This window comes from Tyto alba, unplaced genomic scaffold (assembly GCF_018691265.1).
Source record: "Tyto alba isolate M040663 unplaced genomic scaffold, T.alba_DEE_v4.0 Super-Scaffold_18, whole genome shotgun sequence".
NCBI lineage: Eukaryota > Metazoa > Chordata > Aves > Strigiformes > Tytonidae > Tyto > Tyto alba.
This window is the reverse complement of record NW_024881280.1, coordinates 6,207,230-6,233,335: the sequence shown is the minus strand read 5'-3', so window position 1 is coordinate 6,233,335 and position 26,106 is coordinate 6,207,230. Positions and strand designations below refer to the sequence as shown.

Here is a 26,106-nt window from a genome sequence, read left to right as displayed (position 1 = left end):
GTTTGAATTCTGTTTCCAGCCGGAGGCTCTTGCACTCTAGTATTTCTTCCCAGAGTTACTCACATTGGAGGGCATTTCATACTCACTCTCCTCCCTCTCCCCACGGCTGTGGTGGGCAGCGCAGCCAGCCTTACCGCTGTTTCTGGTAGATGTGCCACAGCTGCTGCCACTTGACAGACACACCTGGATCTGGGATTGCATTTTCATTTTTATTGAAATACAAAAAAAGTGCAAACCGTGAAATTATAAGATCGGTGCGGATTAGAAGGAAATAAACAACGTGAACTGTGAAAACCCCAGCCCTGCACCTGAGGAACATCAACAGAAAAGGCGGCAGGGAACACCGGCAACAAAAGCAAAGCCAAAAATTTTGCACAGGAGCCCCCGTGCATAAGAGGCAACAGGGACCAAACGGGCCCTCAGCTCCCTCTCAAACGAGCAAACATTGCCACAAGGCATCCGGGTGGCCCCTGCCCCCCCCAGCTCTGGTGTCAGTACCGCAGGGAGCCATCAGAGGCCACTAAGACAGCAGGAGGCTTAGCAGAGGGGAATGGTCCAGGTGCTAAAAAGCAGAGAGCTGAAGTGGAACAAGTGGAAGAGGGAGGAATGGCTAACAGCTAACCTGAAAGGCAAGCTGGGGAAGAGACCCTCGGGGAGCTCTACAGCGAGGAGAAAACCCACGAAAGCCTCATCAGATGCTGGCCCCCACCTATGCCTGGCAGAGAAAAGCCAGCCCAGCCAGCGCCCTGCGGGTGGGCGGGAGGGGGGAATTTAACCCCCGGGCTTGGCAAACTGCAGGCTCTGGTGGCCACCCAGCACAGGCAGGCCCAGGCCAGCTGCTTGCTCAAGTCACAGGAAGGGTATTTCAATACAAGGCCTTCAGGAGAGCAGACGGCAAAAGCAAAAAGCAACCCTGGTTCCTGTGCCTGCTCCAGGGCCCCCGGCAGCTCCACCATGAGGAGCAGCAGAGGAAAGGGGATATTTACACTGGGTCCCTTCCAAGATTTGCAAGCACTTTCCCACCATGAGCAGTAGCAGCTTCCTGAACACCCTCCAAATCTGCTCCCTGCAGGCACTGAACTGGAGCAGGCTTTTATCCCTGCCTGCAGGGGATGCACCAGTCTCCATTTTGCTAAAAAAGGAAACATTTCAAAAATTCATTTTTAAAAAAAAAAAACAAAACAAAAAACAAACAAAAGCACCCACCAAACCAACTGCTGCCAGAACACAGACATGTGCAGCAGTCCCTGCTCTCCCCAGGGCCAGGAGCTAAGCTACCCCAGCTCTGCTCCTCTTGTTACTGGGCTGGGAACGGTCCTTGCTGCTCTGCAGGGCTGGAAGGGGGCTGCACACAGGGCCGTGCCTCACGCTCCCGCACACCGGCTCTTCCCAGTCTCAGCTGCACAACCTTGGGCCCGTTTGTCCCAGGAGAAGTTAGCCACGTTTACCTTTCCTCTAAGGGGATATAAGCGAGGCCACTGCCAGTTGCAGATACAGTCAGAGCACCAAGTCAACCCCCCCACACACCAAAGCCTACACAGAGTGGGGTGCCTGCAGGGACAAGAGGGGCTGCGCTGGGCTCCCTCCGCCTCCACGCTCCTCCCAGGCTGTCCTTGCCTCTTAAAACAAAAACTGGGGCAAGTACACCTCTCTCTACGCTGTCCAGCCCAGGAGATTACTCCTCTGCAGCACACCAGCCCCGCTAACTTACTCCAGCAGAGATCAGAGGTGACCTAGGAGCCGAGTATCCCAAACTCCGAAACATTTATTTGGTTACTGCTGCGAATCGTTCAGGCTAATACAATTTATATCCTGGCCAAGCAGGGAAGACTCCTACCCTTGGAAGAGGGAAACTAAGCAGCCTTGTAGCCTCCACAGGGCAAAGTCCCCCAGCACCTACCTAGAAGGGATCAAACCCAACCCTCTCCTAGAACATCTCTTGCTCCAGCCTCAGCAACGCTCAGTCCCTTGCTCGCTGTTCCCACCCCCGTGGTGGTGTGCCTCCTCCGAGCCAGCCGGCCAGACCTGCGCCGCGCCGCAGAGCTGCCCCGTCCCCGTTCCAGAGCTCAGCAAAAAGAGCCGGCTCCGTAAGTCCTGCGGCAGATGTCGCTTGTTTTGATCACCACTGGGGCGCCGACCTTTGGTCAGTGTTTCAAAGCAGGCTAAAACATTATGAAAAAGTAAATTCTATTTCAGCGTCCAGTAGCTTTTTTAAAATTCTGCTTGGTCCAAAAGCTTTGTCCCTGTGGGCCGGTGCAGAGGACTGGCCCAGGCATGCAGGGCACAACATACCGGTGACGGAAGGCTAGAAGCTCCCGACCAGCACCCTGCTGCCAGGCCCAGGCTGAGCAGAGGGATCTCTTTTAGCTCGGTAATGGGAACGCTACAACCCAAACCCCCCTGTGATGCCCCAACAGTATTGCAGGCGCTTTGGGAAGGTGCCAGGCCCACCCCGATCTCTCCAGCCATGCCCAGGGCACACGGGACGCACCCAACCCGGCTTCCACAGTAGGATGGAAGGAAGATACGAACCAAGGAGGAGACAGGGCAAAGGCCCTTGGCGTGGAATAGCTGTTCCCTCACAGCTTTGGCACACGAGTGCTCAGCACTTAGGCAGAAATTCAGAACCCAGGCCGGGCGCGCTCCAGGGTGAGGGTTAACCCTAGTCCCTAGACCATCCTTCAAGGCCACGCTCTCTGTTACACTGTGCTGGGGAAAGTTCAGCTCAAAAAGACAGCCAGCCAGGGCAGCACCAATATATGTGCCTGATGGAGAAGAGGCCCTGTGCTGCTGCCACAGGGAAGGAAGAATCCTCATAGTGTTCAGCAGTTTGGTGCCACCAGGGCACTTGCTCCCGGCCGGGCAGACTCACCCGCGGTCAAAGGGCCCCGGCCAGCCCCCCCGCCCAGCCAGGCCTGGCATGAACCACCCCAGCTGGGCTGGAAATGCTGCTGGAGGGACAAACACACCCCAGCTGGGTAACCCTGGGAGGCACCTCACCCACCACACCCCAGCAAACACCGACTAGTACCTGGAGTGCGTTGACCCCAGAGGAGTCTGGGCTCAATTCAGCTTCTGGAGTCTGACAGGTAATACAGCCCGTGTGCTTCACTTGCCTGCCAAAAAGCACGGCGTCTAGAGCGGTGTTTGCAAGTGCAGGACATGCTGCTACCTGAAGCACGAGGGCTGCCTGGCTCCCTTTCCTGCTGTAGGTGCCTCTGGAGAAAGGCAGGAGGCACGCTCGGTGCTGAGAGGTGGCACTCGCAGCAAGGAACATCTCTGCCACAAAACCCAGCACGCCTGCCCTAGCCCAGCTGGGGCAAGGAGGGGGGAGCCGGGGCTGTCAGGAGCTTAAACAAAACCAGATCTTTGCTGAGGAAGGGACCAGGAGGGCAAAAAAAACTGCATACGAAGGAAGGAGGAAAGGAAGGCAGGTTGTCTGATAGGGCAACAGACTGGTGATGAGCCCTGGAGGAGCTGCGCAGACTGGCAGGTGGGTCAGGACTCCCCTGGCAGCAGCTGGGATACCAGCTCCCCTCCACATCTGGAGCAGCAGGTCTCCTGCTCGCTTTCTTACACACCTTCTCCACCATCTCCACAGCCCTCGCTCTGCTCATCACCCAGAGGATCAGTGGTCCCTTTGAGACAGCTTGGTCACAGCTCCGAGACAAGGTGGGAAAGAAGGTGGGAAGGTGGGCACAGTGTGCTGGCATGGGCCGGCCTGGATTCAGGCCTCCACATCCTCAAAGAGCTCCTTCTGGTGGTCCAGCAGGAACTTGGTAAAGGTGTTGATGGGGTTGATGGCTTTTAGGGTGATGGCGACATCTTTGGCCCACAGCAGATTCGGGCCAAAGACAACTGCCAGGTTGGTGTTTGTCATCTTGTTTCTGTCACTGTGAGCAGAGACCTATGTGGGAAGGAAAGAGAGCACTGAGTCCTATGGAACGCCACAGCAGCTCCCACCAGGCCTTATCGTGACAACGGGACCAACAGCACCGTTGGCCAATATCTCTACAGGCCAGATCACCGCTCAAAATAAAATAATCCTCCCTCTTGCTAGAAGAGCCTTGCAGTAGCTTCCATGGCAGCAGAGAGCTCTGTAGGGCAGATCTGGGACCCCTCTTCTAGTCTAATCGTTTACTCAGATATTTTGCAGGTGTACCTCCACCCCGGGGAGCTTTCCGCCTCCCTGGTACAGACCACATGGGCTTAATGCCTGCCTGCACCTCTCAGCGTTATGAGAAGCAACTGCTTAGGCTAGTTCATCATAGTCATTCCTGATCTCTGTATTACAAGAATATAAGGTAAAGAAAGACAATTTCCTAGCTTGAGTCTCATTTCCTCTCAAAGGAGAAGTGGGAGCAGGCAATCAAAAAACTGATGCAAGGCACTGGCCACCGAATTGGAATATGACTGGCCGCCTTTGGAGCGGCTCACCTGCACCAGAAAGGCTGTGAGTAAACGGAGCACTTGGTAGTTTTCTTCTGGCAGAGTCTGGAGTGTTTTGCGAACAACATCCACGCGATTCACCTCTTCCACACCTGAAAAAAAAAAAAAAAAAAAAAAAAAAATAAATCAAGAGAGACAGGACAAGCAGGTCCATGAAGCATCCTCAGCACCCACCCTGATGAAATCCCTGTTTGCAGACACAGAGTATCCCATGCAGGACTGCCCACCTCTGCAAAGGGCAAAGTGCCAGTGCAACATTAGGGAATAGCACACTCTTGTTACAACTCACTCTGGAAGCTGACAACGTGGCTGTAGAGGCCAAAAGTGAGGAGGGGCTCAGGTAGCTCCCTCAGGAAGGTCTTGAGAATGACAGCAGGGAGGTGGACATCTTCATACTGCTGGAAATCTACAGGCACACCTGAGAAAGTAGAGCAGAGACTCAGTGCTCGCTGCCCAAAGCAGGACCTCCTCCTGACAAAGGATGGGATGTGGTGGTCAGAGTCCAGAACTAGGGAAGGAGTATTTTAAAGAACACAGAGATGGTACTGAAGCACCACATCTTCTAGCAGAGTGGAAAAACGTGTCCCAGAAGCATATGCTGAATCCAGCACGACATCTTTAGAAATCATCAAATGAAACAGACGATTGAGTTTCTTCCTGGCCATCTTCCGTCCCTCCAGTATAACCAGACTAAGATGGTACATCCCATCCCGAGAAACGGGGAGATTTTCAGGAAGGAAAAGGGCAGCGAGGGAAACATGAGTGAAAAGGAGTATGCTTTCCACAGAGCCAAAGTATCAGATGCTTCTACCTTGCAAATGAGGTCATGCCCTGATGGGCCCTCACCCAAAGGCCTCTCAGAGAAGGAGAGGAGCCACGATGGACTAGTTCCAACACAGCTCCAGTTGGACAGGAGTAGTTTGGGAATGATTTGGGCTCTGCTGTGTCTGGGCACTTACCCATGTTGTATTTTTGCTGGACCTCCCTGACAACCTGTGTATTTGCTGATCTCCGGAAAATCCCCTCTGTAGCAAGAGCTGTGAAGTGAGAGCAGACGGAGAAGAAACATCAGCCATGTGAGAGTCTCTAGAGATGATCTTAACGATCCTAAATCCATGCTGTGGGGTGTTCAGGCAGATAAGTCCCTTTTTCAGAGTACGGCAATTCTTGATGCGTCCACTACCAGGCAAAGGACAAAAGGGGCATTTTGCTACTCTTACACAAGTGGGAGTATGGATTGGAGGAAAGAGGTCTCCTAAGCCCTGCACAATCTCTCTTGAAAGCTAACTCACCTCGCTCAGGCCCTTACACCTTATTCTAGACTGCTGTTTATGTTACCACACTCTGGATGGGAACTTGGCTGGAGGAGAAGCCACTGACATGGAATTGAGAGGGGCTGCAGCTTCCCCTGCACACTTACCATGCTCCTGCAAATGAGCAATGGTGTCTCTGACCACCAGAGGAACAGGAGACTGATCCGGGCTTTTCTCCCTGAGACTGTGGGAAGAGACAAAAGGTTACAAATGACGGGTCCCCTCCTTGCCCTGCATGCAGCCCCCGAGTCCTGAAGTTGCCCACACAAGTTCTACCCCATGGGATCTTGCTACCCCAGCCCCTGGTTCAGCCGTTATTCCAGCCTTCTCTCCTCTTCACCCATCATGCTGCATCATCCACTGGAGCAAGCACAAACTCATTACTACGCCACAGGAACATTTCTCTATCTTGTGTAAAAACCACAGCCTGCAGATGCCAGGGCAAAGGTGTTCTCAGAAGGCAAGGCTGCTCGTTCTGAATCAGGTGAAAAGGGTTGAGCTGCCTTTTGCCTTCCGCATAGGAGCAAGGGCAGAAAGAAGCTGACACATGAGAAATACCATGGGATAAGCTCACCCACCCCACTCCTGTAACAGAAGAAACATCAACCCAATGGCTGCCAGGGAAGACCAAGTGATGCCAAGGCGTTCACTGCCACTCTCACATCCAATTGTCTATACCCCTTGACAGCACAGAGCTGTGCACCCCTCTCAGGCTACAAACAAACTCAGGCACGCAGCACCACGGGGCTGACGTCTGGAAATGCTGTGCTGGAGCTGGGGAATGTGTTCCCAGGCTGCTTCAGAGGATCTGTCTGGCCACACGGTACTGGCTCCTCCTCATTCCTCAGGCAGGCAAAAATCACACTCCCAAGTTAAAAATACCTTCAGCACTTAGCCAGTATCACTAGCCCTTGCCAGTGTCTGTGTTTGCCTTTGTCACCGTGCAAGAATGGGGGGTGGGAATCAGTACAAGGGTGAATGGTAGTGCTTTTAAAATAGAATTTATGATATGGAAAAAACTAAGATCTGAAGCACTGCTCAATCAAAATAGCTTAGCCCTAAAGACACTTCCATAAGCCTCCTACAGACTTCCTTGGCTTAAAGGAGGTTTCTAGTGGCATAAAGCCGTCCCCATGGCCCTTATTTTGCTCCTCCCTTAGCATCCCTTAGCTGCAGAAATAATCTCATCCTAATCTAGATAAAATCTAGCCGGGGAATCAAGAGAGTGAAACTGAACTGAATCAGTCAGCATCTGGACACGAGTGCAGTTCCTCAGAAGAATGATTAAAGCTTTGTAGGAAGTCTGAACTGCAAGAAATTCTACTGCCACTTTTGCTGCTGTTCAGTTATAAATACAGTGACCATGTAACAAGCAAGTCAGGGCAAAAACAACACAATCCAGAGATACTCACTGCTGGAGCGAGACTCCAAACTGCTGGTTTGGCAGCGGTGGGCGTGGGGGTGTTGGCTTCTGGGGCACCTGCGAAGGTTTCTGCAGGGATCTCAGATATTCATCATATCTGTGGCAAAACACAGACCAGTGACAAGCCACTCCACCTCCCAGAAAAAGCATGAACCCAGCACTGCATGCGACCCCCTGCACAACCACTGATAACAGCTCCAGCCTAGCATGGTTGATTCCACCTATGCAAAAACAGGACAGGCAGCTCTGGAGAACAGAGGCAAAAAGAACAAAAACCTGGGTGCCAGAAAAAAAGCAGGGAGAAAGAAATATCTATCTGGAATTGGGAGCTGGAGCAGCTGAGGACGACAGACAAGGTGGGCAGGAGGCCAGGTCAGCACTGCTTGTGAGGAGACAGTTGCACGTGTGTGTGAGGGACAGGGAATCAATCTGGTAGGACCGAGATTGTGGCAACTTTGGGGAGCCCCAAAGACAAGCTGAACTGTGCAGAGTGAGCAAAGCAGGCGCCCAGACGCAGCAGATGCACCACGAGCTCCAGGTCGGAGTGAAAGGCGAGAGCTTGCAGAAAGCCCCTGAGGGGCGAGTGGGAGAGGCAGGGTGGGTGCTCCACTGGAGGAGGGTTTTTCAATTCAAGGACAGAACTGAGCACTGGGACCAAAGACACACAGGAAGGAGCATGGAGAGAAACAACAGTCTTTAAGGCAATTTGTCACCACTCCCTCCAAAACCACTGCCTGAGTGGAACAATCTCTTCCTTCCCTCGCCATTCCTCTAGGAAAGTCCCCTCTCACAGAGCCCTAAGCGAAAGGGAGACAGGCAACATTCTCACTTCAGCACTTGGCTTGGGATCCCCAACTGTTCCAGCTTCACATACTCTTCCAGCTCACTAAGGAAGTTCACGTAAAAAATCTTTCGTCCAAACTTAAAGCTGAAAAAGAAGAGAAAAGTAGGTATGTGAGGAAATCTGGAAATCCAGTATGGGAACGGATTTCTTGCAGGCAAGGAGAGCAGGGGTTTGCAAGAGACATCAACGAGGCAAAGGGGCAGGTATGGCTCAGCAGCAGAGATGTCACTCACACAGCTCTCCGAATCCACGTATTTTAACCAGGAGATGCCAAGACCTTCCAAGCCACGTGAGAAGCCCTGGCAGCAACAGGCTCCCTAAAACGCTGGATTTCTCCTTCCTAAGTTCAGCAGTAGGCTGGAGAACATTTTGTTTTCAATTATTTCACAGAGTCAGGACTTCAGCATCAACACAACGAACTAAACATAATTTGGACTGATACTCTCACTTCCTTTTTCATTATTAGCAAAGCCTGCAACACTTAGCTTCTACTTAGCTGGATAGAAAGGGAACAGCACAGAACTGCAAACTTGGTAGGTTCCCAAAGCAGTACTACTTGTGCCTGAATATTTCTGAGCTCAGAAACAGGAGGAAATAGCAGAGGGTGAGAGACTTCAGGGGAGGCTCAGCAGCCTGGGCTCATCTTGTGCCCTGCTGAGAATGCTCCATTATTCCCCTGCAGTGTGAGGATGCGGGTGAACCTCCAATAGTGCTTCCTACCTGATCAGAGGCTTGAAGAGAATCAGCAGGGTCTTGATGAACATGGTTGGGTGCACAATATACAAGGCTTTAATGTTCTTCTTGTACCTGCCAAGAGAAGCTATATAAGGATAAGCTGCACTTTCAGCAGAGGAACCAACCTTTCCCACCAGATTAAGGCACCCTGGGTGCTCCGTTCCTTCTGCACTGAGCCTCACCAGGCCCCAGCACCCACAGCCTCTGCTCTCCCACGCTTTGTAGCTGTGTCAGGCCACACATCAGCCTGAGGGAACGCTCAACTATATCCCAAGATTCACTGAGAAGTAGTGAGCAGCCTCACCAGGAAGCAACAATTACACCCTGGGGTTGACACATTTGCACTGGGTCCTGGTTTTGCTGCTTGCCTCTTGGCCTAAAGGATGTAACTACAGAAAGAGATGTTTATCCCATGAGTCAACCTGCGTTAAACAACAACTCACTTCCATAAGCAGCAGACAGAAGTGATACTAAATTATGATCACCAAGCTACATGGAGGGGCTGGGGAAGATCTTCTATGTTAGGCTACAGAACAGCACGTCACATCCTTGCTTGCTGCAACCTTACTCACTTGCGATCAAATTCCCTGTAGGCATCCCGCAGCCAGCTCAGGGATGGCTTGTTCTCACTGGTCAGGCCATGGTGCAGGTACACCAGTGTGTAATCACTCTCCACATACTGGTCCAGTGTGAATTTCAGGTACCTAAGAAGAGAGAACTGCTGAACTCACACTTCATGCTTTGCCACAGAGAGGCTCTTCCTCCCTTTGGGATTCAGTTTTGTGTGCCATAACAGAGGATTTGCATCTCCAGCAATGGAGGTAAGCACTTGGGAAGGCATGTCCAGCTAAAGAAGCTACTGCAGATAGATCTAGCCCCAAGAATCCAGCACCTGGGAACTATATCAGGCTTAAGAAGTTAACGGCAGCCTCTTAAGACACTACTCACCCCAGCAGTTTCACATGATCAAGTTGATGACTTGGGGGCATCCGACAGGCACTGAACAAAATGACTTTCCTTCCATATTTGTCATCACCTACAGATGAAACGCCAGAGATTATAGGGAGTTTAAGGACTACATTGTGGTCTTGAGAGCAAGGGATAAACAGCGAATGGGAAACCACCATAACAAGGCAGAAGTCTGCCAGCAACGCTAAACCTGATTTTCAGCAGAGTTACTGTGGGCCTAGTATGGAAGCAGAAACCTGAACACCAAGGGCCTGGCAAGTCAACAATGCGAATGGAGAACAGAGTCCATGCTCCAGCCCTGAACGAAGAGGAAGGACTGGAAGCCAGGATGCCTCAGAGCACACAGGGATGGAAGCCTCAAGTACAAAGCGGAGTGCTCAGGGCATGCATTAATCCTGCAGTGCTGCCCCTGGGCACCGCTCCTGATGCACGTGTGCCCAGGGAAAACTGCCCCTCACAGGCACAACCACAGCTCCTTCTGTCCTGCACGCAGTCCCACGCTTGCTGCTTGTGGCCTGGTGCATTTGTTTCTTGCTTCGCCCGAAGCTTAGTCCTGCACATAGAACAAAGCCATTTTATACCCTGGAAACCAGGGTAGCCCCAGCCACACCCCAGAGATGAGAAGCAAGCATCATCATAAGCCTCTTCTATAGATGGACCAAGTAGGGCTGCTGGGTTCTCCAGGGGGTTGCAGAACCAGCTGCTCACTGCTTCCTAGATTTTCCATCCACAGAGACATTTTTTCAACCTGAGCTGGAAGGAGCCGCGAAGTGGGACACAACAAAGTATTCTGTGTGAAAACCCAGCAGAAAACAATCCCCATCACACTGGAGTCAGATAACCCACTAAGAACCCTCATCCCAGGGAGGACACTCCCTCCCAGCCACCGCTTGAGGCTTCGAGACAACAAGCCAAGTTTTCCCCCAAACAAGTTTTCATACATCAGTGGACTTCTGCCCGCAGGGATCTTAGTCCCATGAACAAAACCCGAGCAGATGGGCATGGACAAGCTCAGCAGACATGCGAGGGGAAGGGAGAGATTTAGATAAGTAAGAACCAGGTCACAAATCTTTCGGCCATAGGGAGTTTGAGGGAAAGTCTGGTTCTCTCCCAGAGACAACACCCAATCCATTTCCATAACAATGACTTGCTTTTTAGCACCAGTGGAGATGAGATGGTTCTTTTAGTGTAAAGGGTTGAAGTCTTCCAATCTTTCTTGCTACTCAGCCTGCTCTGGGAGCTTTGTCAAGCAGGAGGGAGCACAGAGCAGTGGAAGGGGCTACTGAGGTTATACTCAACAACACACTCCTTCCTCCCCTACGGCATGACCATCTCATACACATCACAGCACAGAAAAGCAGCAGGCAGGCCTGCAATGCATCACTCTTCTTGAAATATACCCTTTCCCCACACTGATTTACAATATTCGGAGCACGCAGCCATTTTCTCACCTTTGCATGGGCTCTGGCCCTCAACTACCACTTGGTTACACTTGCCATGCAGCAACTGAGATCTCAAACTGAACCCTGGAACAGCAAACCTGAGGGTTCTGGGAACGCTGCCTGTTAGTAACAGATGACCACTTGGTGCTGTAAATGGCAGCCAGAGAACTCACACACACCAGCCATGACATCAAGATGCCACTAATTCCTCCTTTACCCCCACCCTGACTGGAAGAACAGAATCCCTTGCTACTTGTTCACTTCTATTTTTCCCTCGCAAGTCCCATTTTCAAGTCACTCGCCAAACAACACAAGAGACAGAATTTACTGATGCACACAAGCCAGAACCTCTACAAAAGCTCGGGACACTGAGGCAGCACTAGGTACAGACCAGGAAAGGGGTGGCATAGGCCATCACATTGACATACACATGCGGAGGTGAGGGGCAAGTAGGGAGGACGCATGACCCAGAATGCAGGACTAGGAGAGAGTGATGCAAGGCTCATCTGGAACAACCAGATACAATCACAGCCAGGCCACAAGACCAACATCACATTGCACATCCCATGGTAGCCCACTCTCTGCCTAGCCCAGAGTTTCTTGGTAGCTTGCTATGAGCTTTAGGGCTGGGTCTAATGCACATAAGCTGTCTATAAAAGAAAAGTGCAGGCTACAAAGTCCTAGGCAGGGAATATGACACTGTGACCATTCCAGTGGTCGTGAGCCACTCGTACGTCTGCACCTGGAAGACAAAAGGTCCTGTCTGCAGAGAACAGCAAGAAGATGGTAGAATCTGAGAATCTGTTTTGTAGTGATGAAAGAGAATGGTCAGAAAGACTACAGATCTTTGGAGATCATAGCTCTGTGCTAAAGTCAGAGTAGGTGCTATCTTCAATTAACTGAGAGGCTGCATTTCACACCAGAGCGGATGGTCTGAGGGCTGGAAGCAGGCTGCAAGCTTGATCAAGGCAGGCCCTGGTTGTGAAGAACTGCAGTACAGCACCGTGTTCGTGCAATGTTGTGGGTGGCCACACACTCAGCTCAGGCTCCTGGGCACTGATTTCCAGACCTGACAAGTCACAAGTCAGGAACCACATAGCTTACACACCTTCCTCTGGAATGACCTGAAAGCCCATGGCAGGGCCTATGCAAAGTCTAGAATCTCATTCCTTATATAGCCCTGGTGAAAAGGTCTGGGGTCACCGGTAAAGAAAAAATGGACAATCCATGATTCTGCCAAAGGCGAGATGGCACGTTTCCCCTGGATGATTTCCAGGGCCAAGTACACCAAAAGATAATCTACAGTCCCCTGGATGACTGAAAAAGGAGCGGCCCATTTTGCCTTCCAAATCAGAATGAATTTATGCATGAGACTTACACAGGAGCCAGCACGCCCATTACTGAATTCTGTGTTTCACTCCAGTTTCATCACACTGAGCTCAGCCTGTCAACGCAGACACTTTCAAAACAACCAACTGCCAATCTTGTTTCCACCTGACATAGATCAGATCAGTCTAGTTCCTCCAGACATGACAAAATCCAAAATTCAGCATCAAAGCTGAACAATCAGTTCTTCCAATTCATAAATGAGAACCTAGAGCCCATTCCATGCATTCTTGACCGCTGGAGGAAACTGCCTGCAGGTGGTCTCTCTCCCTCCAACCGAACAGATTCTTACCACGTTTGATCTTTCCCAGACTCTCCATCCCTTGTACTGTTTGCCTTCCTGTTTGCAATATTAATCTTATGTATCTAGGGTTTCACTCCCTGTTTGCAATTGCAAATAGCTGAAGTTTCCATTGAACGCTACTACAGACCATGAAGTAATGCTCAGCTCCTCAGGCTGTCTCCTACCTCTCTCAGGTGAGGAATGCTCAATAGTTAACAACAAACCAAGAGAGAAGCAATTGTACACCATCAGTATTCACAGAGCACCCCAACAATGCGCATACCTTTATGAGTAAGTTCATACATTAAAAATATTTTCAATCTACACTGGAATCAAACTACCTCCCTACAGGATGGAATTCAGCTATATGGTTTTTTAAACAACAACGAGCAAGACAGTAGCCAATATGCAAAGCCTCTCCAGTCAAGACCACTGCTTATCTAAAGAGATATTAACTCGTAGCACTAAGGGACATGCTAATTCTCCCAATCACCGTTACGGTGATTTTAATGCCCAAACTCAGTTTTTCCTCTCACCAAAGAGCAGAGCTTCCAGTGCCTTTCTGAGACAAGGGGCAAAGAACATCATTGCTGTGGTTCCAAGCCATCAGTGCAGGACCATACTTCTAAAAGGGCTGAGGTTGAAATGCTGACACTAATGTTTCAGATTGAAACCTGCAGCAATACAAACATACCTGGGCAGAAATCCATATCAAGGTAGCAGTACTGTCCTGAAACAGGACTCTCTATTAATCTAATCTGTACAGCCAACAAGGAAAACACATGCTTGACTTGCAAATTCTGTGATGTATTTCTAGGTATTTCTCAGGAAATATATCTGTTAACCTTTATGCCATGATTGAAGGCTGTCATACTACTCACTGGAAGCATAACTGCAGGCCAGGGACCCTGCTCATTCCTACCTTCATCAGGTACCCTCAGCTGAGGGCCCACCTCAGTGAAAGATTCAAATGGGAATATCCTGGTACTTTGATACTGAGAGGATGCAGCTGGATAAAAACTGCCACCAAAAGCTATTGGTAAAACAGCAAAGTTAACAGAGCTCAATGTCAAGGAGAAGACATGACTACACAATTCTGGAACATTATTACACAAGTTTCACAAAGCTAAGGATGTTTATCAGAGCCACTGTCAGTAAAAAACTTCTCTCGTGTAATTTCAGGTTCCTGCCAAGCTTATGACACAGCTGGGCAGTGTTTAAACATAGCAGATTTTAGCTGCCTGTTGAATTCCAAAGCAGATTTAGCCCCTCAGGAAAAGAAGGTAAGGAGCTGAAAGTAGAAGTATTTTAGTACATCACATCTTCCACCTAGATATTCTCAGTATCCAAACACTGCCAGAATCATAAAGCCTTACCAAGTGACTACAGCTCTAACTGATACAAGATATACTAGAGGGTCAAGCTAAAGAATGCAAAATGGAAGGATGCCCGAGAACACGGCAAATGGGGGAAAAGAGTCCATGTAATGAGGCAGTGAGGATCAGCATTTCCACAGAGTGCGTGAAGGTCTTGGCCCGCTGCTCAGAAACAGCAGAAAGAATTTCACACCAAACGAAGTTTTCATCTACACTGAGAAGTGTGAAAGCATCAGCAGCCAAATTCTTAAGGCTTTGGACTGAAGTCCAGAGAGTTTTAACAAATTGTCAGGGAGCACAGAGCAGTCTAGCACAGCTTCAGGCTAGAATGAGGAACAAGTTACCAAAACACAACACTGCTGCAGCCAAATGGAGAAAAAATAGATAAGAGTTGCTTTCAGCTGGAGAATCCAGTTTAAGCGCCAGCTGCTTAGCACGTGAGTGCAGCAGCAGATCATATGAAGGAATCCTAGAGTGAACTTCCAAAGCACACATGACAACGAGGTAAATCTGAGTTCACACTGAACTGGTCCAGGCAGGCCACCACCATGACAGAAGAGGAACAGGATTTACACTGAGACCCAAGAGCCCCAAAGTGCCCAGAGTAAAGCCCACATGCCAAATTTGGCTCAGATGATTCTGCTGTGCCACAGGCAGAGTTGCAGCCCTCAGACAACAATTTTGTGCAGCCTTTGGACTCCTGAAAAGTTGCCAGTGCAGCCTAAGGCTGAGCAAAGTTTGGGCTCCCCTGAGACAGTCCAGCTACAGGCCACGGTCATGCTAAAGGAATACCATGATCTACAGTACCAAATGTTAGTGCCACAAAAAAATCTACCTACCTGGTTGGGCCCCATCAAGTCCACCCTGGTCTGGAGGAACAGAAACAAAGTTATAGCAAGCCAAGCTTCACACCCTTCCCCGGTAAGTAATATTGAGTATAAAGTCTTAGAGTCTAGCTAGACTGCCTCTGGAACGCATTCAGTTTCTGTCTTGCAGCAGTCAAGCTCCTTCTATTTCATCTTTCCCCCACACTCCTCTCCAGAGAGGCCTTAACTAACAATTAGAGATGGGAACAGCAACCCAAGAATTTCCTGAATTCACAACCAATTCTGTATAACCACAGTCAAATTTCTGGCCCTTACCTGTTACACTTCCCCAACCACCAAAATGGCAATTGCCACACTGCCACTTTTAAAAGGATTAAACTCAACTAATTCTGAATGTCAGCGTCATCTGAACAACTTCAGAAGCGTACAGAGAATGGCATCATACCGTACAAATAATACATCCAACAGCCTGTTTTGCAAGAAGCTGATTTTCACTAATAAGCTGAACATGGGGACAATTTCGATCTTCAACACACCTATAGCTTTTTGGAAAAAAAAGAATAAAAAAATAAAAAAAATAGTAGATTCTGAGTAAAAAAATAAACTGCCAATTCGTAAAAAGAAAAAAGGTTTCTCTGGGCTGGGAGAGGTCTAATGAAGGCATATCTTGCCATGCGCAGCCCCTTTCCCTCACTCCCACAGCTATATACTCAACAGACCCACATGGGTCTATCAAGACAGGAGCCTGAGCAGAGCAGGGCTCTAGGAACAAACTTTCCATTCCCTCGATCTCACATGTTAAAACATGGTGCACAAGCTGGGCTTGCTTTGCAAGGGCCCAATTCTACAGAAGCAACATCTCATTCCATATCATACAAATACGCTTAAAAAAAAAAAAAAAAAAAAAGGTCAAAGCTAGAAACTACATCCAAAAGCAACAGAAATGCAGGCACCTTGTATGAAAAGGACCCTTGTTAGAGGCCTTTACTGAGCCCATTAGTCAAAGACACACTGCAGCACACCTCCAACACAAGTTTTGTCTGCAACTTCTACCTCTGCCTGCTTAGTGAAACAACAGCCACTGCTGCTCCAAGTGTGATTCCACCTCCCCACGTCAATCACCGACAGCAACAGCAAATCATCAGCACTAGTTACAGCTCGGGCCCCTGCCGCCAACAAGCCAGCCACAATGCTTCTCAGGCAGGTTTGGTACCAGATTGACAGATACCACTGAAGAAAAGATTCACTGTTGAAACTGCAGTTTCAACCTAGTAACACGCAAGAAGGTACACCCCCAGCTCTCCACCTTGCCTTCCCACTTCAGTCGCGGGTCTCACACACACTAGCATCGCGCCTTCTGCGAGCGCAGCCCTGCAGACTGCCAATTCATGGTGTGAGGCAGCAGATTTCCCACAAAAAAACTAGCAGAAACATGCTCCCAGCTTCAGCAAAGCTTTGAAGTCACTGAGCAAGGACTACACAGCTGAAGTAAACAGTGATGGCTGCTCTCCTGACAACTGCTACACCAACTTCTAACCTCCACAGCAGCAGAAAATTCAGATGCTAATCACATATTAAACCCCAGTTTTCTTATCCCAAAAGGAAGAATGCCAGTTATCATGTAAAATGTGAATGCTGGTGCACCTCATACAGCTATTGTCTTGTATGTTGACCACAATGGTGAGACCAGTATTTTGGACTGGGCAGAAGAACGAGGAAGGAACACGTTGCCAGAGAGCTGCCAAGAGCTCTGCTCTTCCCACACGGCCCAGGTTTCCCACAGGCGCTGCCACCTCCAGAGATCTCCTTCAGACTGTTATTAACTATCTGCCATATTCTTGCAGTTCAGCCTCTGCTGAAATTCAAGGCCAAGATTACGTCACCCAAAAGCCTGCCTCAACCCCAAAGGAGATGGAAGCACCTTTGTCATGGAAGAATTAGCCGGAAAAAAATGCAACAGAAATTTGGGATAGCTCCTCAACAGCCTTCAACCAGAAGTCTGCGTTTCCTCCGAATGCTCTGTGATGTGAGCAAGAAAAAAACCCCACACTTTGCAGAAGTGGTTTGTGCAGTGAAATCGAGCCACTTCTGCTCCAACTCCTAGCCACATGTAAAGGCAAATTTCTGTTATAATGCTCACAAAAAGAAGAACTCGGAGTCGAGAAGAACCCAACCATGCAGAGACCTCTCCAGAGCCTGCATAAACCACTCCCAAAACACACACCTTAAGGCAGGTCTGAAAGGATAGGTAGAGCATCATCTCTTTCCTTTACAAAAGCAGTGAACCCCAGAACCAAAAGGTTTCCCAAAACTAAAGTACTCTGATTCAGAGCAGTGTCACGGTACTCCCTCAGAACTGTGGCCTGGATGCCTTTCGCTGCCATCTTCCCGTGACACACCCGGGACAGCAGTGACATATCTGCTCCTTCTCCACAGACAGCCTCTTCCAGGAAGATCCCAGTCCTCAGAAGAGACGGGAGCACAGGGCACAAAGGTGAGTCTCCATGAAACTGCTGTACTATTCTGAAGTGAAAACCAAACCTTAATTTTCTAGCAAATTCTGCAAAATGTTTTTCAATATTATTTTCCCTCTTTAGGCCAGATAGCCAGAATATTCAAATCTGGCCTGCCTTGAACTGAATCAGAAATTAAGGTCAGCTAGAAAATGAATGCACTAACTTTTCGTCCCCAAAACCGAGCTTTTAATAAGTTATTAACACCATGCACCCACCCCACAAGAAGCGATTACTTTTCTGACCACACGGGATAACCCTGGGATCATGGAGTTCAGCCTGAGGATGGGAACCAGCTTTCTGCTTTTGTCTCAAAATAGCACCATCATCCCAGAATCTATTTCAGGGAAGGCAGAAACAGTTAGCCATATGCTTTCTGCTCTGAAGTGCTGAAGAGGAAAGGACATGTAAGAGAAAGCTCATAATCAGCAGAATGGATAAAACCACCCTTCATCTGCTGCCATTTGCTAATATTTACAGGAGAACCAAGCTATTTTGTTTCAGGCTTAGCATGGTGAGCATTCATTGCACCTGAAGGTGCTGACAAGCACAGCTTGTCAGCAGAGCCAGACCCTAACAGTTTCGTATTAATGCTCGAGGGAATTTTGATTCTCCAGGCTACTTCTAATAGGATTGTTCCCAGATTGTTTGCCTCTAACAACAGCCCAGAGAACATTACCCTGTCTGATTCTCTGAACAGTTAACGTTATTAATTATTGACCAAGAAAACCAGACAAACAGCTTCACCCCAGAGCCCAGATTACAACTCAGGCCCCTTCAACCAAATTCACAAATCCTCCTTCCAAGAGATGAGATGAGACACCAGCATGTCTCAAAACTGTGGGGCAGCGAAACCACTATCTGGAGCTCTGCTACTAGCTCTTCCAATACCAAGAAAGGCATTGCACCACGTTCTGTGTGGGGGACGATCACAGGCTTTCAGACAAACCAGCTTCTGGTGAAAACTGCCCAGGAGCAGCCAACAACAGAAGCTTCTCTGAGCTGCTTCTGCACTCTACAGACACAGGCAGGGACAGAGGGCTCACTAGAAACACAGGTTTAATCCACGACGACGGGGAAGAGATCCCTTTCAGAAGGCAGGGACACCTCCCAGTCAGCCATCATACCACCCCGAATTAGGCAATTCTTCATTTGCTATCCTAGACAAGGTGTCAAACAGCTGCATTCCAACAGCCACTGGAGACACACCTTTACTGGAGTGACATTCAGAGAGCTTGGGAAAAAAAATATCATGTTACCTCAGAACAGAAATCCCACAGCAAGACTAGTGCTTACGTCAGGAGGCAGCACACAAAATATACCCTCGGTTTGCGCTGACATTCCAGTCTTATCGATGTCTCTGATCTAAATTCCCTGCTAAGCACTTTGTCTGAGGCTCTGTCTGAAGTGAACAACAGTATCATTTAACTCTCCAGCTCCCAGACTCCAGAAATACCAGTTACTTCTGCCATTTGCCTTCCAAATATTCCAGCTGTTACCACCGAAATGGCGGAGTCCACACATCTGCCCCTTCCCCTGTTTCAGCAGTAGGGACACCAGGATGCAGACCTCTATAAACCCCAATCCTCAAAGTCCAGCCCCGTGGTAAAGAAGGTTAGTAATACATTTGCAAGTGAAAGCATCTGTGGCAAATCTACAAGAGGTAATGGCCCAAATGCTAAACACCTGGCCTGTCAACCTGAGTAGCCAGAGACACACAGAAAACAAAGAACAACAAAGTTTTGACTTTGCCATTATCATTTCATCCCCCAAAAGATGTAAGATGAGAGGTTAGGAGAAAGAAAGCTCATTCTATAAGACAGCCCAGAAATGACAATGTCAGGACAACTCTTACCAAGGTTAAGTGCCTGAGAATCTCCCCTCTGTGGGCAAATCCTGCTGCAGAACAACCCTGCATCAGGACGACTCCAGCTTGTGCCTCTGCTTTGCTGCAAATTCACATGTGGGGCAGGGACCAAGGCACACAGAAATGGCAGTAGGAGGCGGCTACAGATACCCAAGAGGAAAGTGTGAATCAAATCACAACAGGTCGAAGAGGTGTCTTTTAGGGTTTTTTTCTTCAAACAAGGAACGCAAGACAAACTGGGATTACCCTTCCCTCAGACTTATCACAGGAACCTAAAAACTACCCCCAAAACTCTTTCTTACGGAGGTTCCATCAGTAAAATGCCATGGGTTAGAGTAATTAAAAGAACATGGATAAGATAACCACACAGAGAAAATCCAAATGTATGTGACTCTGAATGATCACGTCTTTCCTTGCAGCGGGACATGGGCCTATTTCCCGTATTTCAGATTTCTGTAAATGTTGTTTCTGGACCAGATGGCAAACTCTGGCCATTCAGGTATGAGAGCTGCCAAACCTACTGTGGATTACTCAGTTGAGGACCTTGCACAAACTAGGTTATTTCGGTGTCATTACCATGCAAAAACAGCATCTTGTTTGCAGGATATAGTCAAGGGCCACATCTAAAACAATTCAGCAAAAGCAACCGAGTCCTGCTAATAATACAGTCAAGATGGTAAGAGCCAAGAAGGAATGCAAGCTTAACCAAGGCCAATGGAAAATTATGCATATTGCAAACGTTCAAGAAGTTTGGTGCTCCTCTTCACAATGCCAGCTGTCATTGCCACTTGGGCCTGGCATACAGCAGGGGCCCCCCCCCACCCCGTCAGAAAGACCCTTCCTCCAGCTGCGAAGACATCAAAGGAGAAAACAGAAAGACCATTACCTGCTACTTCCACAATGTGGTGCCTGGCGATATCATAGTAGGGATCATCCCACTGCAGGTGAGTGACGGGCTCAGGGGAGCCTTTGGAGTCCTCTGCACAAAACACAAGGAACAAGCAATTAGATGAAGAAATCTGGAGCACCTCTGCAAGGGGTACAATAGAGGGATGAGAAAAAACGGCTCTTCAGCACGGCAGGGGCTAATGCATGCACATGTCCACGTCAGAAACCCGCCTTTGAAATTCTGAGTGGGCAAGAGCAGCAACGAAGAGACTTGTCAATCCTGTGAGGTCCATACGTGTCCCTCAGACTGTACACCCTCTCAAAAACTGTTCAGGTGTGCCACAAACATTCACAAAGGCCAAAATCCAAATGCCAACAGCATCACCATGGCTTTTTAGAGCAGGAGGATCTTAACATCATCCCTTGATGGATGGCCGTCCTGTATGCCCTTGAGCTCATGTCCCTGATCAATTTGGGCAGCAGTCCATAGCACAGGATTTCAGAGCAACAACTCAGATCCCCAACCCCACCGCCCACATAGAAGTTCAAGACCCTTCCACTCAGGAAGGCCAAACTATCCTGCAAGAGACCAGAACAGAGGACATCCAAGGACTTACAGCATGTCTGTACTGTCAGCACCAATGTGCAGCCAGCCACGGGACTGAGAAGAGTATATTTACATCAGCTAGCTCTGAACTTTTCAGTGCTGTTCAATGGCAGGGCTAATTCACTCGAGTCTGATGCAAGATTAATGCATCTATAAAGCTTTGGAATGGAGCTGGGGCTCTCTGTATTTGTAGATATGACCACAATGCTGCAGGACAAACAATTTCTTTTTGGCCAGAACCCAGACCCCGAACAAGCAGGATACTTACCTGATTTGGGAAAAGAAGGGGCTTCATCTGCTGGCCAGCTCTTATCATCTATGGAGGCCAGTTTGAGCTGGCTGAGGGACTGGTTGGTATCATCCAAGTTCAGGTCATCCTGAAGCTCCGAGAGGGGGTCTGTAGCCATGGCCCCCAAATACCGCAGTTTATTTTGCAGCGTCTAGAACGAGGACTGCAGCGATTGCTAGGTGAGACACAGAGATCACAAGCTTACTTCCCCGCAGGGGCTCTTCCTCTTCTCACCGATTTTCCCCAAATCCTCCCTTATCTTCACTTATCCAGAGATCGTGCTTCCCCTCCTCCTTGATACACTCCTCCTCCTCGCCAGGAGCACTGACATATGTCGGATTCTTTCGAGCCAATTCCTATCAGAAGGCCATCGGGAGCCTGTACCACCCCTCGCAGTGAGTCCCTGCTTGAGCACAGCTCCGTACAGAGTAGCTCCTCTCCTGAAACAGGAGCAGCCCCGAGACGCTGAGGAAGGCGACAGGCTACACCAGCCCCTGCCTGAGACACTCCCCGGGCCAGCTCTGAGCTCCCCCTCTCTCCGAAGGGCTGGCACAAAGCCCAGCTGTTTCCACAGTTGGCCCAGCGCTGGAAGCTTTCCCAGGAATCACACACACACACACCCCCCCTTTTTCTCCCCACAAGAGAGGGCCAGAGCTCTCGACAACACTGAAGTGGGTGCTTCAGCGTGCTGGGATCTGAACGCAGAGGCGAACAGCTTCTTAAAACAGGATTTCGTAGGCTGAGCTGGTAAGACAAGAACAATACACATACAACCCTCATCTCCCTTCAGCATCACCCAGCAAAGCCTTTCTCCGTAACAGCAAGCAGTCATCTCTTTAATTTAAAGCCCTATTTCTAGAATCAGTCTGGCTCCAAAAGTGTCATAATACTGAGGAAACCAAGGAATTAACAGGGTCCAACAGACAGACAGCTTGGTGTGCTTGCTGCTGCTTGCAAGTATTTCTCACTCGTACCTGGAGCAGAGAAGGTGTCAAACCCGGGGCTGAGCCAGCACAGCACCTCCTAAGGGTACCAATTCTTAGGGACAAGCCCTAGGAAACAGCTGCTATCCTCTAAAGTCAGTGTCCTGGAAGTAAGCAAGGAAACACTGGGAAAGGACAAGTACATAGATCTGGATCGCTCACAGGGATGGTAATTCAGCGGCCAACGGGCAGCAAGCCAAGAGGAACTGTAGCAAAACAAAATGACACCTTGCACCACCAAGACTCTCTGTAACGCTGTTTCCCAGACAGGCTTCTGCTGGTTTTGCATTATGTGAAGAGCAAAGGGTTCAAAGATGATCTGAGGAGGCACAACGCCTTTGTGTGGAAAGGTTATATTCACAGTAAAGCTATTTGCTTTAGTAGAATTGAGGGGGGCAACGATGTTTTGCATCGTCCATCCCTAGAGCTGGAATATTTATGCAGAGCAGACGATGAAACTGTTACTCCGATGTGAGCACAGAGGATAAAACCTGTGAGAGACAGCACTGGAAGGCATCGCGTCCATGCTCAGGGCAATACTTGTGACCAAGCTTGGGGATGCATTTTGAGAGTACAGGAAATCGGATTTTCAGTGTCTGTCCCCTCCCTCTGGATCACTCCACACTTCCTACTTCCTGCTCTTGCTTATCTGCTACTCACCCGTTTACACCTCCCTAGGGCTCCCAAAGGGCTGGGAGCTATTGCTAAGTAAACGAATTAAGATTCCTGAACTATAAAAGAGCTGGACAGGGATGGCCAGCAGATTCCGGAGGCAGCACGGCAAACACACAGGGTCTGACCACTGCAGCCAAGCAGAGACCCAAGCAAAATTATCGCCCGCCCTCCGGTGAGGGCTGTGAGAGCTGCCTGACCTCCTCTGATCTCGAAGGGACAAGGAGCAAGAAATCAGGTTCCCTTGCACCGTGAGCTCATGCTGGAACCATGCAGCAGCGGAGCCAAGGGACAAGGGCTCCCCACCCCTAGCAGCTGATCCAATTTCTATGGTAACACCAGGCACCAACTCTTATGACTCAGTGCGCTTAAAGCATTCCCCACTGCAGCTCAGCAGCCCCACAGCCCAGCACCCCACGCTGAGGAAGCACCCACGGGCCCCCAGAGCAGTGCCTCAGCATTCCCAGGGACCTCCCGGCGCCGGTGGGGACGGAGGACCTACGTTCAACTGCTGAGATGCCCTTCATGTGAGACTCCTGGGGATGCCCAGTAGCAACGGTGTCCCCAAAGCGAGGTCCTGAAGCACTTAAGGACCAAATCCAAATCCTCCCACAGAGCAGTGATGGCGCTGCCATAGGGCCAGCAGGGCACCACGCATCCTGTGTCCCTACACGGATCACTACTTGGCTTCACAGTCGACCTGCGGCACTTGATCAGAAGCAGAAGAGCTGGTTATTAGACAGCACTGGGGGATTTCCCTTTAGGCATAAAATTAATCCTAGGGTGGCACTATGTGGAAGAAGGAAAGCAGGAGTAGGATCCTTACAGTTCCACACTGGAAAAAGAGCCCAGTGGATACTGCTCTTGCCAAAACCTTCCTCACCCCTTAGAAAGGCAGACCAGACTCCCCAGATACCTCCACGTGCTCTTCACAGCCAGGCAGGCAGCTCCCCTGGCTCTAAGTTAGTGCTCCACAGCAGAAATGTTAACGGAAGGAGGATCTTTAAGGTCCCTTTCAACCCAAACCATTCTGTGATCCAGAGCAGACGACCTCTTAGACTTCAGGTCCTTCGTGTGAACCAGACTAACTCCCAGAGAGACCCAGGTTTTTTACAGAATTTTCCCCAGCCCTTTCCCAACAGTGCAGAAGACAAAAAGGCACCAGGTCTCACATCAGGTAACCCTAGAACAGTTTAGAGAAATATAATCCTCTAAATGTCTGGGAACTACCAGGCATTGAGAAGGAGAGACCCGGAGTTAGGAAGTAAGAAACTACCAGGGGATCTAAGTACAAGGGTATACATTTCACTTCCTGACAGTGCAGCAGCATGAGATTTTTCCCTGTGTACTCAAAACGGACCTATAAACAGAACCTGCCATTGAACAGAAAGTCCATTTGTATCAGTATAAGGGCGAAACGGTCATCACAAACCAGCATTTCACCAGACTCAACACAATTTAAAAACCCCACTTGTTTTAGGATAAATCTCATGACAAAATGCAAGTGATACACCCGGTATAGCCAGTCATAAGGTGAGAAAAATGACACACCTAGATTTAAAAAATTAAAAGGCCTAGCCAAACATTTAAGAGCTAAAGAATCACACTTGACATTAGAAGCATTTACTTACTGCCAGTCTCTAGAGAGCCAACTGTTTCCATTTTCCCAAGCATTTAAGTATGTTTTCTGCACCTACATTGGTTGACCTGAACACTTGCTGTCTGAATAAAAATTGACTTTCTTGGTAACAGAGATGTGCTGGAAAACAGCACATTCTGGTGAAGGAGAAAAACCTCAGCCCTTTAAAATACAATTTTCACACAAATTCTGAGCTGGAGATTCTTTATACAAGATCCCACCAGAATTTACCCAGAGAATACAGTTCACCTGTACCTATGAAGTCTTGGTAGCTGCTGTTCACACAAACTGGGTTTTGTTTTGTTTTTTTTTTTTTTCTGCAATTCCAGTTTCCATCACTTATTTCTAAGCTGCACCTATTCAGCAGTTTCCTTTTCCTGTTTTTCTTCCCGGAGTACTATTAATTCAGAAGTAAATCTACACATCAAAAAAAAACATCCATGGCCATATTACCCCACTCTGGACCTGTACTCACACACAATAAAGAATCACAAAAGCCAAGTGGCCTCTTCTCCTCTGCCCAATTAACAAGCAATGCTCACACCCAAAGGAACCCCACTTCTGGGGTGGCTCTATTATTTTTCTGACTCTGCTGCCATCTGTACCTCCTCCCAGTTCTGTTTCATTTGCACAAGCGTCTGTTTTTCCGTACACATCAATCAAGTCCCTGCACTTTGCTATAGCTTTACTATATATATAAAAAATAAAAAGAAAGAAATAAAGGAAGCAGTTACTCAGCAGCAGACCTTCCAAGTATTCGCTCATGTGGGTGAGCTCCAGGACTGAGCCTCACGGGGAAAGCCCAGCCCGAGTCTTCCCCCCACATCAGGCCTGATGATTCCGAGAGCATCGCTACCCTGAAAGAATCGGGGGGTCAAGGGCCAGACCGGCTTTGCCTGGCTCACCGTGACCAGGACACTTCTGCTCGGGGAAACTCTTCGGTCCTTCATTATTCGAACAGCTTTTAAAATGAGCAGCCTTTCTTCCCCAGGCACCCCAAAACCCCTTTGCTGAAGGCCACCCCCCGTGCCCGCTGGAAAACCTGCGTGGCTCCCCGCGGGGTCCGACAGCAGAAGCGCCGAGCTGCCCTTCCCCGCCCGGAGCCGCGGCACAAAGCACGGACCCGGCCGCCAGCGCCGCGCCGGATCCACCCACCGTTTTGTGCGCGGAAACGGCGCCACGCGTGAAGAAACGGGGCCCACGCACGGCCCTACAAGGGCTGCACCCCTCCTCCGGACCTCCGATCCTCTCCCGTTCCCTTCCCGCCACAGCCCGTTTCCAGATCCCCCTTCGCCGCACTCCGAGATTCGGCGTTTACGCGTTTACAAGCAAGCCCCCGAGACCCCCACAGCGCAGGGCACGCCACCCGCGGACGGGGGGACGGGGCGGGCCGGCGGGAAGGGCCTCGCAGAAACGACCGGATCTCCGCGGCCTCCGAGCCCTCGCTCTCCCCAGAAATAACCGCCCCCCCCCTCCACGGGGTAACGCCGGGGCTCCGCGCCGGGCCCCTTCCCGGGCCCATCCCGCCGGTGCCGGTGCCGGTACCGGTACCTGCCCCCGCCGCCGCCGCCGCCGCCCGCCGAGGCCCCGCCGGCATCCGC

At 49.7% G+C, this 26,106-nt stretch overlaps 1 protein-coding gene across 4 annotated transcripts; it reads right to left on the bottom strand.

Moving 5' to 3' along the window:
* Window positions 1-195: 195 nt before the first annotated feature.
* On the bottom strand, window positions 196-26,093 carry ARHGAP1 (Rho GTPase activating protein 1). Of its 4 annotated transcripts, none has more exons than XM_032993357.2 (14): window positions 26,057-26,093; window positions 21,191-21,386; window positions 20,314-20,406; window positions 15,060-15,089; window positions 9,713-9,800; window positions 9,337-9,468; window positions 8,750-8,836; window positions 8,015-8,113; window positions 7,175-7,282; window positions 5,870-5,946; window positions 5,409-5,486; window positions 4,739-4,867; window positions 4,438-4,541; window positions 196-3,907 (listed from the first exon to the last, which is right to left on the bottom strand). In XM_032993357.2, exons 2-14 carry the CDS (start codon window positions 21,327-21,329, stop codon window positions 3,728-3,730), a joined length of 1,344 nt encoding a protein of 447 aa, XP_032849248.1. In that variant the 5' UTR covers window positions 21,330-21,386; window positions 26,057-26,093; the 3' UTR covers window positions 196-3,727. The 4 variants fall into 4 exon arrangements, with proteins under 4 accessions (XP_032849248.1, XP_032849247.1, XP_032849249.1 ...); XM_032993356.2 differs by lacking the exon at window positions 26,057-26,093 and adding an exon at window positions 25,661-26,030; XM_032993358.2 differs by lacking the exon at window positions 26,057-26,093 and adding an exon at window positions 23,369-24,115.
* Between the last annotated feature and the right edge of the window lie 13 nt (window positions 26,094-26,106).

Bases quoted from the DNA above. Each gene is read 5' to 3' on its own strand.
- ARHGAP1 (XM_032993357.2), bottom strand. From the start codon at position 21,329: ATGGCTACAGACCCCCTCTCGGAGCTTCAGGATGACCTGAACTTGGAT. The intron at 8,837-9,336 runs GTGAGTAAGGTT...TTCTCTTGGCAG, and splicing joins TACAGGGAATTTGATCGCAA to GTACAAGAAGAACATTAAAG. The intron at 5,947-7,174 runs GTGAGTATCTCT...CTCTTCCCACAG, and splicing joins TTTGGAGTCTCGCTCCAGCA to TCTCAGGGAGAAAAGCCCGG.